This window comes from Coregonus lavaretus, assembly GCF_964263955.1.
Source record: "Coregonus lavaretus genome assembly, chromosome: 20".
Taxonomy (NCBI): Eukaryota; Metazoa; Chordata; class Actinopteri; order Salmoniformes; family Salmonidae; genus Coregonus; species Coregonus lavaretus.
The window spans coordinates 18,588,809-18,600,337 of NC_140007.1; the positions used below are offsets into that span (position 1 = coordinate 18,588,809).

The window sequence follows — 11,529 nt, forward strand, 5'->3', positions numbered from 1 at the left end:
TGGTTAAAACATGCTAATAACGGTCCCCTGAGTATATCAAAAAAGGTTTGGTATACCTCGACTGGTATGCCATCCAACCCTGGAGTTTTCCCGGACTTAAAGTCTTTAATTGCATCCAGAGGTTCCTCCTCTGTAATTTCAGCTTCACATGAGTCTTTCTGTATGGCTGTTAATTTTACATTATCAATAGAAAAAAAATCTCTACAATTAGCTTCAGTTAGAGGAGATGGAGGCGACTGAAATGAAAACATATGCTTAAAGTACTTTGTTTCTTCCTTCAAAATATCACATGGGTGACTCCGTCATTTGTAACCAGTTTCAGTAAATTATTTTTGGTAGCATTCCTATGCTGAAGATTAAAAAATAATTTGGTGCATTTTTCCACATATTCCATCCAGTTTGCTTTATTTTTATAATATATTACACTTGATCTTTCTTGAAAAAGTTTCTCCATTTCTTTTTGTTTTTCCTCTAATTTATTCTGAGCCTCTATGTTACAGTTTTTATTGCTATCTATCTGTTCTATTAGACCTTCTATTTCCTTTGTTAGTAGGGACTCTTTTGACCTAAATTGCTTTTGTTTTCGAGATGAGTACTGAATTGCATGGCCTCTAAAGGCACATTTAAAGGTGTCCCATACAATAAGGGGATTTGCTGTAAATTAGTAAAAGCAAAAGCTTACCTTGACTTGGAAGAGTTCCAGTGTTGTGTTGGATAGTCATAGCCAGCTAGCTAACATAACATCCCTCTGTTTGAGCAGGGTGTTTCAGTAGGCTAAACTAGCTAGCTGCATTTGCTAGCTAAGTAAGTGATACTGAAAGTCGGAAAAAATGACAAAATCTCTCTCTATTTCTCTCTTGCTTCTCCTTCATTTAGGAAGAAATTAATGTGTTCAAAACTGTTCAACTATTTTCTTTCTCTCTCTGAGTCAACTACTCACCAGATTTTATGCACTGCAGTGCTAGCTAGCTGTATCTTATGCTTTCAGTACGAGATTAATTATCTGATCCTTTGATTGGGTGGACAACATGTCAGTTCATGCTGCCACAGTTGTCATAATTACTGTGTAAGTCTATGGAAGGGGGTGAGAACCATGAGCCTCCTAGATTTTGTATTGAAGTCTATGTACCCAGAGGAAGACTGCAGCTAGCTGTCCTCCGGCTACACCATGGTGCTACCCTACAGAGTGCTGTTGAGCCTACTGTAGACCTTCTTTGCAAAATAGTGTGTTTTAATCAATTATTGGTGACGTGATAATATTTAGTATAGTTTTATCTAAAAATGAAAACTTTTTAATGTTTTAACATTTACATTTTTATGACATTCACTGAGGAGGATGGTCCTCCCCTTCCTCCTCTGAGGATCCTCCACTGGTGTGTGTGTGTGTGTTTGACTCTGCAGCAGGAGAGGTGGATTAACTAAGATTTAGACCACTGCTGAGCTAATGTCTCAGCCCTCTGAGCCACATCCACACCCAAACACCGACGCCGCACAGGGGCATGTGTGGGAGGGAGTGTGTGTGATGGTGTGAGACAGAGAGATAAAGAGATAGGGGGGCTGAGAAAGAGAGAGAGAATGAGAGCGAGAGAGAGAGAGGAGAGAGAGAGAGAGAGAGAGAGAGAGAGAGAGAGAGAGAGAGAGAGAGAGAGTTTTGGTTTGGCACACTGACTGTTTTTCTGTCTTTGGTGGAGTTGGCACCTGCGCAGAGCTTATAGAGAAAGAAATGCAGACGGGCAGAGACAAGTAGTTTACACACATACACACACGCATACACACACACATACTTGCGTCATAAGACACAATCATACAGACACTAATAAACGTAAACTAAGAGAATCATTCAAACACCACATTGTGCATAGGTATAAACAAATGTGCTTGCACGCCCGCATGCACGCACGCACACCTGAGGGTCCCTGGGTGGTTGGATTAATTGGAACTTGGCGGAGGAGACAGAGACAGAGTGTTTATCCTCCCCCTTCCCCCTTCCCCCTCCCCTTCCTTCTTCTCTTCCTCCCTTCCTCCCATCCTCTCCTCCCTTCCCTCCCCTTCTCCCCCAAACACCACTCCTTCTCGCCTGCCCGGGATCAGGCTCAGGTTTCAATGAGAAGATGGTCAAAATATTCCCTTCCTCCTCCTCAACCTCCCCCTCAACCACCAACCACCTCCACCGTCCCTCCTCTCTCTCTCCCAAACCTCCTCCTCCTTCCTTTACCTCCTTCTCTCTTCCTCTACTCCCAGTATCATAGAGAGAGAGAGGTGGGGGGGAGAGGAAAGAGAGGAGAAAAAAGAAGCGACACAGAGAGAGGATAGCGCACATCACACCACCAGCGATATTACACCACACACACACAAGCACACACACACGCACATACATACATTTATACTCAAGAAACAACTAAGTATTTATATTATATAAGATCAGAGTGACTTCTACATTACCCCTCACCAAGCTCATTATACAGCACACTAGCACAGATTATCGTGAAATAGTCTAGTCGAAATTCAAACAGGCACACACATTTTTTATTTATTTAGTTTAGTTAGGTGGTTAGGCTATGGGTTAAGGATAGGGTTAGGGGTAGGGGTTAGTTTTAGGTAACATGCTAGCTAAGTAGTTAAAGGGTTAAGGTTAGGATTAGCTAAAATGCTAGCTACAGTAAGTAGTTAAAAAGTAGTAAGTAGTTGCAAAGTTGCTAAAATGCTAAAGTTGTCCATCATGTGATTCGAACACGCAATGTTTGGGTTGCTAGATGTTTACATTATATGCCCACCCTTCTTCCCCGACCAACCTCCCTCCTATCATTTCTGTCTTAAGTAACCTACTGCCTTCATCTGTGATTTAAATGCACTGAATACAAAATCGTGTGGTGGACACCATTTTTTATATTTTTTGTGTGTCTGTCACAAATTTTCGCATAAGTTATTTGTGTCTATTTCACAATCATTTGTGATAGTGGGTTGCATTATACTATTGAGTACATAATAAACCTTTTTGATATATATTTGGTGAATGTCTGACCCATTGTTTGTGGATGGACTATAATTATTTATGAAGAGTCTTTGTTTTGAAGAAAGATAACTTTGGATGAACTTTTTTTAGTTCATGGTGAGATAGTGGTGAGTTTTTAGTTCATGGTGAGATAGTGGTGAGTTTTTAGTTCATGGTGAGATAGTGGTGAGTTTTTAGTTCATGGTGAGATAGTGATGAGATAGTGGTGAGGTAGCCCTTTACACTCACAGACCCTGTCATCCTGTATACAGTTTGAAAATGGCAGATTTGGTCACTGATAAGCACCTAAATTGTAACTCAGTGGCTGTACAGTGACATACAGTAACATACTATATATGAAGTTAGAGCTATGGCTCTTCACTTTACAGCGCTGTATGGGATTCAACTGACATCCGTTTTAAAAGCATGTACCACGCGCAACAAAAAGATGCCCCCATCCCTTCCGCTAATTGGGCTACTTTAATGCTGTTAATCGAGATGAGTCTATAATAAATACCACTTTGATGTCATACAAGCAAACCACACACCCGTGAGTTCAAATGTACTCTTCACATTTCCATATTTGAAAACTCATTTAATTTACTGTATCAACACTTATGATCGCAATGTTTGATGTACAGTTACAAGGATTGACATGTGTCATACCCTGGGTTGCCCTGAACAGAATGAGCCGATGTTTGTCGCATTGTGAAGAAAATTACCTGCGGAAAAGACACTTGATGCACTCATGATTCCAGTGGTGGAAAAAGTACCCAATTGTCATACTTGAGTAAAAGTAAAGATACCTTAATAGAAAATGACTCAAGTAAAAGTGAAAGTCACCCAGTAAAATAGTAATTGAGTAAAAGTATTTGGTTTTAAATATGAAAGTAAAAGTATAAATCATTTCAAATTCCTTATATTAAGCAAACCAGACTGCACCATTTTCTTATTTTTGTATTCATTTACGGATAGCCAGGGACACACTCCAACACTCAGGCATCACTTACAAATGAAGTATGTGTGTTTAGTGAGTCTGCCAGATCAGAGGCAGTAGGGATGACCATGGATGTTCTCTTGGACGACCATTTTCCTGTCCTGCTAAGCACTCAAAATGTAACGAGTACTTTTGGGTGTCAGGGTAAATGTATGGAGTAAAAAGTACATTATTGTCTTTAGGAATGTAGTGAAGTAAAAGTAAATGTTGTCAAAAATATAAATAGTAAAGTACAGATACCCCAAAAAACTACTTAAGTAGTACTTTAAAGTATTTTTACTTAAGTACTTTACACACTGCATGACTTAATTCTATGTGCACCAATATTACAATCTGTTTGTCTGAAGTGCCTTGTGAAAGCTTAACACTGTAAGATTGTATTTTATAACTTAACTTGTCATGTTGGCAATAGAATACGCTTTCAAATGATGCCCACCTGACCCAGATTGTGATTTATAATGGAACGTTTTTGGATTGTGTAAACAACAACAGTAATTGTGTGATGTGAGGACGCAGAGCTGTGTTCCAAACAAAAAACTACAAGTGTGCTTGTTTCAGTTCCTCAACGGCACAGCTAGGAGAGCTCAAAAAAGCACCTTATAGTTGAAGGCTCTTTCCTTGTCATAAAAGTGTATTGAAATTACTTAGGAACTGTGCATAGTTTGGAGAGGTGTTTCCACTTGGAAACACCAGTTAGACCTCTCACTCAAACCCTTGTAATTATTTTTTCTTATGTTGCACCTACCCCAACATTTCCATGAATATTCGTACTATGTTACTGAATGTATCCCGAGTATTTTCACATTTTATTATAAACAAATGCGGCGTACAGTAAATGTAAAATGCACATAAAATCAACAGTTCAATGTTTGGATTCAGTCTCATGTCAGGTGAACTGTTGTGTCCTCACCCTTGGTCTGATAATTTCCCCATAATCTCCAAACTGTTCCCTTTCAATTGCTACCATGGTTTTGCATATACTTTTAATATTTATTTTGTTAGAAACATTTCAATTTGGCCCTATCCATATAGGCCAATTTCCACGAGTGTAAAGGGTTAATCGGAAGATAGTTGTAAGTCAGTGGTGAGTTAGTGGTGAGGTAATGGTGAGATAATGATGAGTTAATGAGATAGTGATGACTTAGTAGTGTGATAGTGGCGAATTAGTGGTGAGATAGTGGCGAGTTAGTGGCAAGGTAATGAAATTGTGTTGAGTGACTGGTTCGAATCCCTGAGCCGACTAGGTAAAAAATCTGTTGATGTGCCCTTGAGCTAGGCATTTAACCCTAGTTGCTCTGGATAATAATGTCTGCTAAATGACTAAAATGTAGATGGTAAACTAACTCTCTTCCTACCCCCCCTACAGAAAAATCCCACACCCCTGTGCTGGAGGGGGGCGGCCACAGTCACATGACCCCGGAGGAGCAATACAGGCGGATGATGTCAGCGCTGAACGAGCAAGGCTCCTACGAGGAGCAGCAGCAGCGCCTCTACCAGCTGGCCAACAACATGGGCCTGCCCAGCCATGGTGAGACTAGTGTGTGTTATATACAGTAGTGCACTTCTTTTGACCAGTACCCATAGCTATGGGATAAGTGGGATGGAGATGGCTCCAGAGTGGGACCTCCCAAAATAACTGTGTGTGTGTGTGTGTCTTGGGGTGGGGGGGGGGGACATGCTGTCCGACTCAGGTCTGGTCGTGAAGGCTACCATCCTCTAAAACAAGGTTTGTTATATCAGCACTTCAGGATTCAGTCAGTGTACTAAACTGCACACCACACACACCTTATCTTGGCCTGACACACAACTAACCTTACTCGACCACTACCACTAGTAACCCCGGGGTTGTGGCCTCTCCCGTGTGGCGTCTGTCTTTGTGTGTGCCCCCCTCCCAGTGTAAATATCCAGCATGGACACTGCTGACATTTCTATTTGGGGTGCCAGCCCACCCAATGTCAAAATGTCACTCTGGGTGATTTGTGACCGATGCTGCGTTCCGTTGTAAACAATGCTCCCAGCCAGCATGCACGGACGCCGCTATCGATCTGCCGCTCTCTCATTGGCTGCCAGCCAACCCTGTAAATCTCCAAATACCATAGAAACCATGCATCTCTTTTCTTTCTTTTTTTCTTTCTTTTTGTTCTGGAGTTGAAATTTATAGGCAGTAACTTATGGTACAACTAATATACTGGGTTGGAACTGGAAAGATGAGGATTGAATTTCAAAATTGGGTAGACAGAAAAAATTATGACAAATCACCTCAAAAAAGAAAAAAAGTGACCTAATTGTATTTTTTTATGTGACAGGGTGTATTTTCATTTCACCGCTTTAAACTTGTGGGGCATCAATTGTTAACCTTTCCTCCATTTTTAAAACAATGTATCATTAACCCTTTGACATGTACCAACACACGGGTGCATACGCTCAAACCGGTGTGATTAGAACGCTTATTTAGAACGTCCAGTTTCGATTGACGCAACAGTCAGTGTTTGAACTGGCCACACTGTTTTTTCACATAATTTTTTTGCACAAACACAGTCCTTACAAAGTTATGTCCTGAATGTGACCAGTTTATTTATAGATGCAATGTTCAGACATTCACAGAAGTAGTGACAGCATAACATAATCATCCACACTGGAAAATGTAGGCTACATTAGTCCTAGCGCTAACTGAGCGCATTGACGTAACACAAGTGGTAATATTTAGCTAACTCTTGGCTGACAGAAACCATAATAGGAATTTTAGTTAGTTAATTTGTTGTTGTTTTTTTGTTTTTTGGGGGGGGTAGATCATCTTTAATATTGCAGATAGATTGTAACTTCCATCAATGTAATTGTCTGCCATAATATGAATTAGCTAATAGCAATTACCATTGATCAATATAATTGAGTAAAATACTTACTAAAAATCTAAAGTAATCTGACGATGGGTAGTTTGTGCACGCTGCCATGTTTGTTTATTAGTGTTAACTAAAGATAAGAAGAGGAGACAAGATGAGTTTGGTCTGTTTGCAGTATACATGTTGAAGGGGGTGTGTCGTCTACCATCATTCACTTCCCTTCACTCATTTCTGGAAGTTTACTCGAAAGATGCGTGAACCATCCCTTCACCTCGTTTTGTTATAACATCTTTGGTCTGACAGACGTTTACGTGACACCCAGAATGCATTTTATAATGTCAACAAACATGGTGCCACACATAGCTGGCAAATAGTTTAGCATTAGCTCATCATAATCAGTACAACCGTCATTAAAAAAACTATACGCAAGAATCAAAATGCATGATTTGTCACCAGTACTTGAAAACATGTGAATAAAACTGTAAATACATTATGCTCCACACATACATACGGTATGCTACAGTAGAAACAACAACACGATATACAGAAAATAAGGCACTTACTTTGATAGGAACGCATACATGTCCAAAGTTATTATTTGTAAGGAAAACAACAATGAAGGCAATGCGAGTGCCAGCCAGAAAATGTGCAAGGGGGAAAAAGTTTGGGGAAGTGCTTGGGAAGTTTGTCCCACTCAGTAAAGCCTCAAACATAAATTGTCTGCAACAGTGAAATGGGCTACTTCTATGTGAATTAATGAGGAGGCGGAACACACCTCAATTCAAATTATTGTTAGAAAATAAAACTTGTTAGAAAATAATTTGAAATTGACAAGTTGAAGCATAGCCTATAGATAATTAGCAGGCAATGTGCCTTTGTTTGATGGCAGCGTGGGTTAACTGTCCTGTTGCATAACAATCACATTTTGGAACAGTGAGTGCATTCTGACATCACGCGCAAAAAACAACTCACGCTGGAGCGACCGTTAGAGATATTTGGAACTCACACGTGAAAAGGTTAATTGCCGCCAGGTTTTACGACCTCCTTCGCAGTAGCATAAATCTAACCAATTTCACATCCCAACCCCAATCATAATTTGAGCTACTTTTATTTTAATTTGATTAGTAATTATATTTAATTGCAGGTTTCAAATCTAAGGGGCCAAGCCTATAAAGGCTTTAATTGCCTTCCCCTTCATCTGAGAAGAATTAGGGCTGATGTGCAGTGCATTCTGGGGGTTTAATGGCCCAATGTGCAGTATTCTTCGTTTTTCTTTCCCTGTTTTTAAGGCGGACACTGTGGCGCAATGCAGACGTCTCGTAGGGATGCTCGCGCGCGCTCGCGCTCTCTCTCTCTCTCTCTCTCTCTCTCTCTCTCTCTCTCTCTCTCTCCTCCTCCTCCTCCCTCTGGTTTCTCTCACTCCTCAGAGTTTCAATAAAATCCTTTACTCTCTTCTCTGCTCACATTCACTTTTGTCTACAGTCAGACTTACTGCAGTCCTTCCAGGTGTAAAATAAAGAAATAGAGAGAGGTAGAGAGAGAGAGAGAAAAAACAAGATTTTAAGGAGGGAGACAATGGGGATAGATGAGTGAAAGAGGGAGACTTGCCTTTCCTTAAGTAAAAAACACAGGATGAATGTTGATGATTAGTTAATGACGTGTTTGCCTTTTGGCAGTAATATCCAGGAAATTATATACATATATGTGTGTCATTTAAAACACACACACACTACGCACGCACAGATGCGCGCACACACACACACACACACACACACACACACACACACACACACACACACACACACATGCACACACACACAAGCCTTCTTTCCCCCTAAGTTAGGCAGTGAAAACAGGTTTTCTGAGTAGGCCTCTGATGCCAAGTTTCTGACCCTACAGCATCTATATCAGTCCATCCCTCCTCTTCTCTTTCGCTCTGTTTCTATTCCACCTCTCTCCCCTCCTCCAAGCTCTTTTAATTAAGCAGCTAATTGGTTTTCCCTGAGTCTTACTTTTTTTGTTTAATAAAAAAATAACTCTCACTTCGTCGCACAGGGGAGCGCACATCCCAACACTGTACAGCCACTCCCCCCTCCCCCTTCCTTTCCTCTTTCTGTCTCTCTCCTCTCCTCTGAGGGGATGTTGTGGAGGTGTGATGGAGGGATGGCCCTGTTTGTTCCTGGAGAGGTTGATCTGAATCGCTCCAGTGAGAGCCCCCTTGACATTGACCTGAGCTCCGGTAGGCCCCTGCGAACCTCCTCCCTGCCTCCCTCCCCCTCCTGCCCCCCACCCCCTCTCTCACCCCCCTCCCTCTCCAAGCACAGGGGCTTTTATATTCTCCCTTTTCCCCCCTCTCCTCCTTTTCTTTTTTTTCTCTCTATGACTTTCTCTTTTGCCTTGGTCCCCGCAGAGCATCCTTTCATGTGTTTGAAGTGGAGGGCACTGAAAATGAAAGTGTGTGTGTGAAGGGGGCCAGATGGAGCCGAATGGGTGTGTGCGTGTGTGTGTGTGCGTGCATAAGGTGTTGATTCGGGGGGCTCTCCTTGGACCTGACAGGGGGGAGGGGGGAGGGGGGAGGGGGGAGGGGGAGGGGGAGGGGGGAGGGGGGCAGTGGAAGTGGCCAGGGGGGCTCCGCCTCCCCCTTTCTCTCTCTATCTCTCTCTCTCTCTCTCTCTCTGTGTTATGATGAAAGGAGAGAAAATAAAGGAAGGAGGATTTGGAGGAGAGAAAGTAGGAGGAGGTAGACATGGAAGATGAAAGAGGGCCTCATGTTTGGTTTCTCCTGTACTTTTTTCTGTTTCTCTCCAAGCGGGGCTGCACTGTCTACCATCTAGTCATTACGATCACATGGTTGGAACACATCTCCAAATGACCATAGTCAACAGCCTTGGGGACCTCACTTCCTCTGGGCTCTTGTTTTTCCATCACTTCATCTACTTGTTTATACCATTGGCTTTGGAAGCAGGAAGACCCTGATTTGCATTCCAAATAGCACCCTATTACCTATATAGTGCTCTTCTTTTGACCAGGGCCCATATTTATATATATTTTTTTATTTTACCTTTATTTAACTAGGCAAGTCAGTTAAGAACAAATTCTTATTTACAATGACGGCCTACACCGGCCAAACCCGGACGACGCTGGGCCAATTGTGCGCCGCCCTATGGGACTCCCAATCACGGCCGGTTGTGACACAGCCTGGAATCCAATCAGGGGGTCTGTAGTGACGCCTCAAGCACTGAGATGCAGTGCCTTAGACCGCTGCGCCACTCAGGACCCCAATGTAGGGAATAGGGTGCCATTTGGGACGCATATGATTCGGTATACCTGGCAGTCCCAAATCCATAATGAGCCTGGCTGGGCTGTATCACAGGAATAACGGGAATAACTCTGCAGTCTCCCATGGAGGAAAGCCTAGCTTAACGGATGGGATTTCTGCCTATTCGTGAGAAGATGCAGGGAAACTGGGATGGGACAAAAGAGGGATAAGTGGGATGGGTCCAGAGTGGGACCTTCCAAAATAACTGTGTGTGTGTGTGTGTGTGTGTGTGTGTGTGTGTGTGTGTGTGTGTGTGTGTGTGTGTGTGTGTGTGTGTGTGTGTGTGTGTCAGTGCATGGCTGTGTCTGTATGTGTTTGTCAGTGAGTGAGTGTGTGTGTGTCTCTCTTTCTGTCTGTCTATATGTCTGTCTGTCCGTCTGTTTTCCCATCTCTCTCCCTCTCTGTCTCTCTCTCTCCATTTCTGTTCAGTTTCTGTACCCCATCCTACCCCTTCTCCCCTCTCCATTGTATAGTTTTGGTTTGCTGGTTCCCCCTTGGAGGGCATAGCCCCAGGTGACCCTACTCTACCCTACATTAAAGAGAGAGAGAGAGAGAGAGAGAGAGAGAGAGAGAGAGAGAGAGAGAGAGAGAGAGAGAGAGAGAGAGAGAGAGAGAGAGAGAGAGAGAGAGAGAGAGAGAGAGAGAGACTGGTAGAGTCCAGGCAGTGAAGATAGGGACTGGTAGATTCCAGGCAATGTAGATAGGGACTGGTAGAGTCCAGGCCTTGTCTCCCGAGTGGCGCAGTGGTCTAAGGCACTCTATCGCAGTGCTAGCTGTGCCACTAGAGATCCTGGTTCAAATCCAGGCTCTGTCGTAGCCGGCCGTGACCGGGAGACCCATGGGGCGGCGCACAATTGGCGCAGGGTAGGGGAGGGAATGGCCGGCAGGGATGTAGCTCAGTTGGTAGAGCATGGCGTTTGCAACGCCAGGGTTGTGGGTTTGATTCCCACAGTATATAAAAATAAAAAAACTCACAAACTGTAAGTCGCTCTGGATAAGAGCGTCTGCTAAATGACTAAAATGTAAATGTAAATGATAGGGACTGGTAGAGTCCAGGCAGTGTAGATAGGGACTGGTAGACTCCAGGCGGTGTCGATAGGGACTGGTATAGTCCAGGCAGTGTAGATAGGGACTGGTAGACTCCAGGCGGTGTCGATAGGGACTGGTAGAGTCCAGGCAGTGTAGATAGGGACTGGTAGACTCCAGGCGGTGTCGATAGGGACTGGTAGACTCCAGGCAGTGTAGATAGGGACTGGTAGAGTCCAGGCGGTGTCGATAGGGACTGGTAGAGTCCAGGCAGTGTATATAGGGACTGGTAGAGTCCAGGCGGTGTCGATAGGGACTGGGTGACCATTGTCAACCTGAGGGACCTATATATAGA

General features: G+C 43.1%; 1 protein-coding gene across 1 annotated transcript in view; it reads left to right on the forward strand.

The window, feature by feature from the left end:
- Positions 1-4,808: 4,808 nt before the first annotated feature.
- The window catches only part of LOC311147633 (sterile alpha motif domain-containing protein 11-like), a gene marked incomplete at its 5' end in the record, with an annotated part of 20,709 nt that continues 13,988 nt past the window's right edge, over positions 4,809-11,529 (forward strand). Inside the window, 3 exons of the mRNA XM_084184364.1 lie at positions 4,809-4,815; positions 5,356-5,517; positions 10,622-10,661. Of these exons, the coding sequence (XP_084040490.1) occupies positions 4,809-4,815; positions 5,356-5,517; positions 10,622-10,661 (209 nt within the window). The remainder of the gene's footprint in view (positions 4,816-5,355; positions 5,518-10,621; positions 10,662-11,529) is intronic.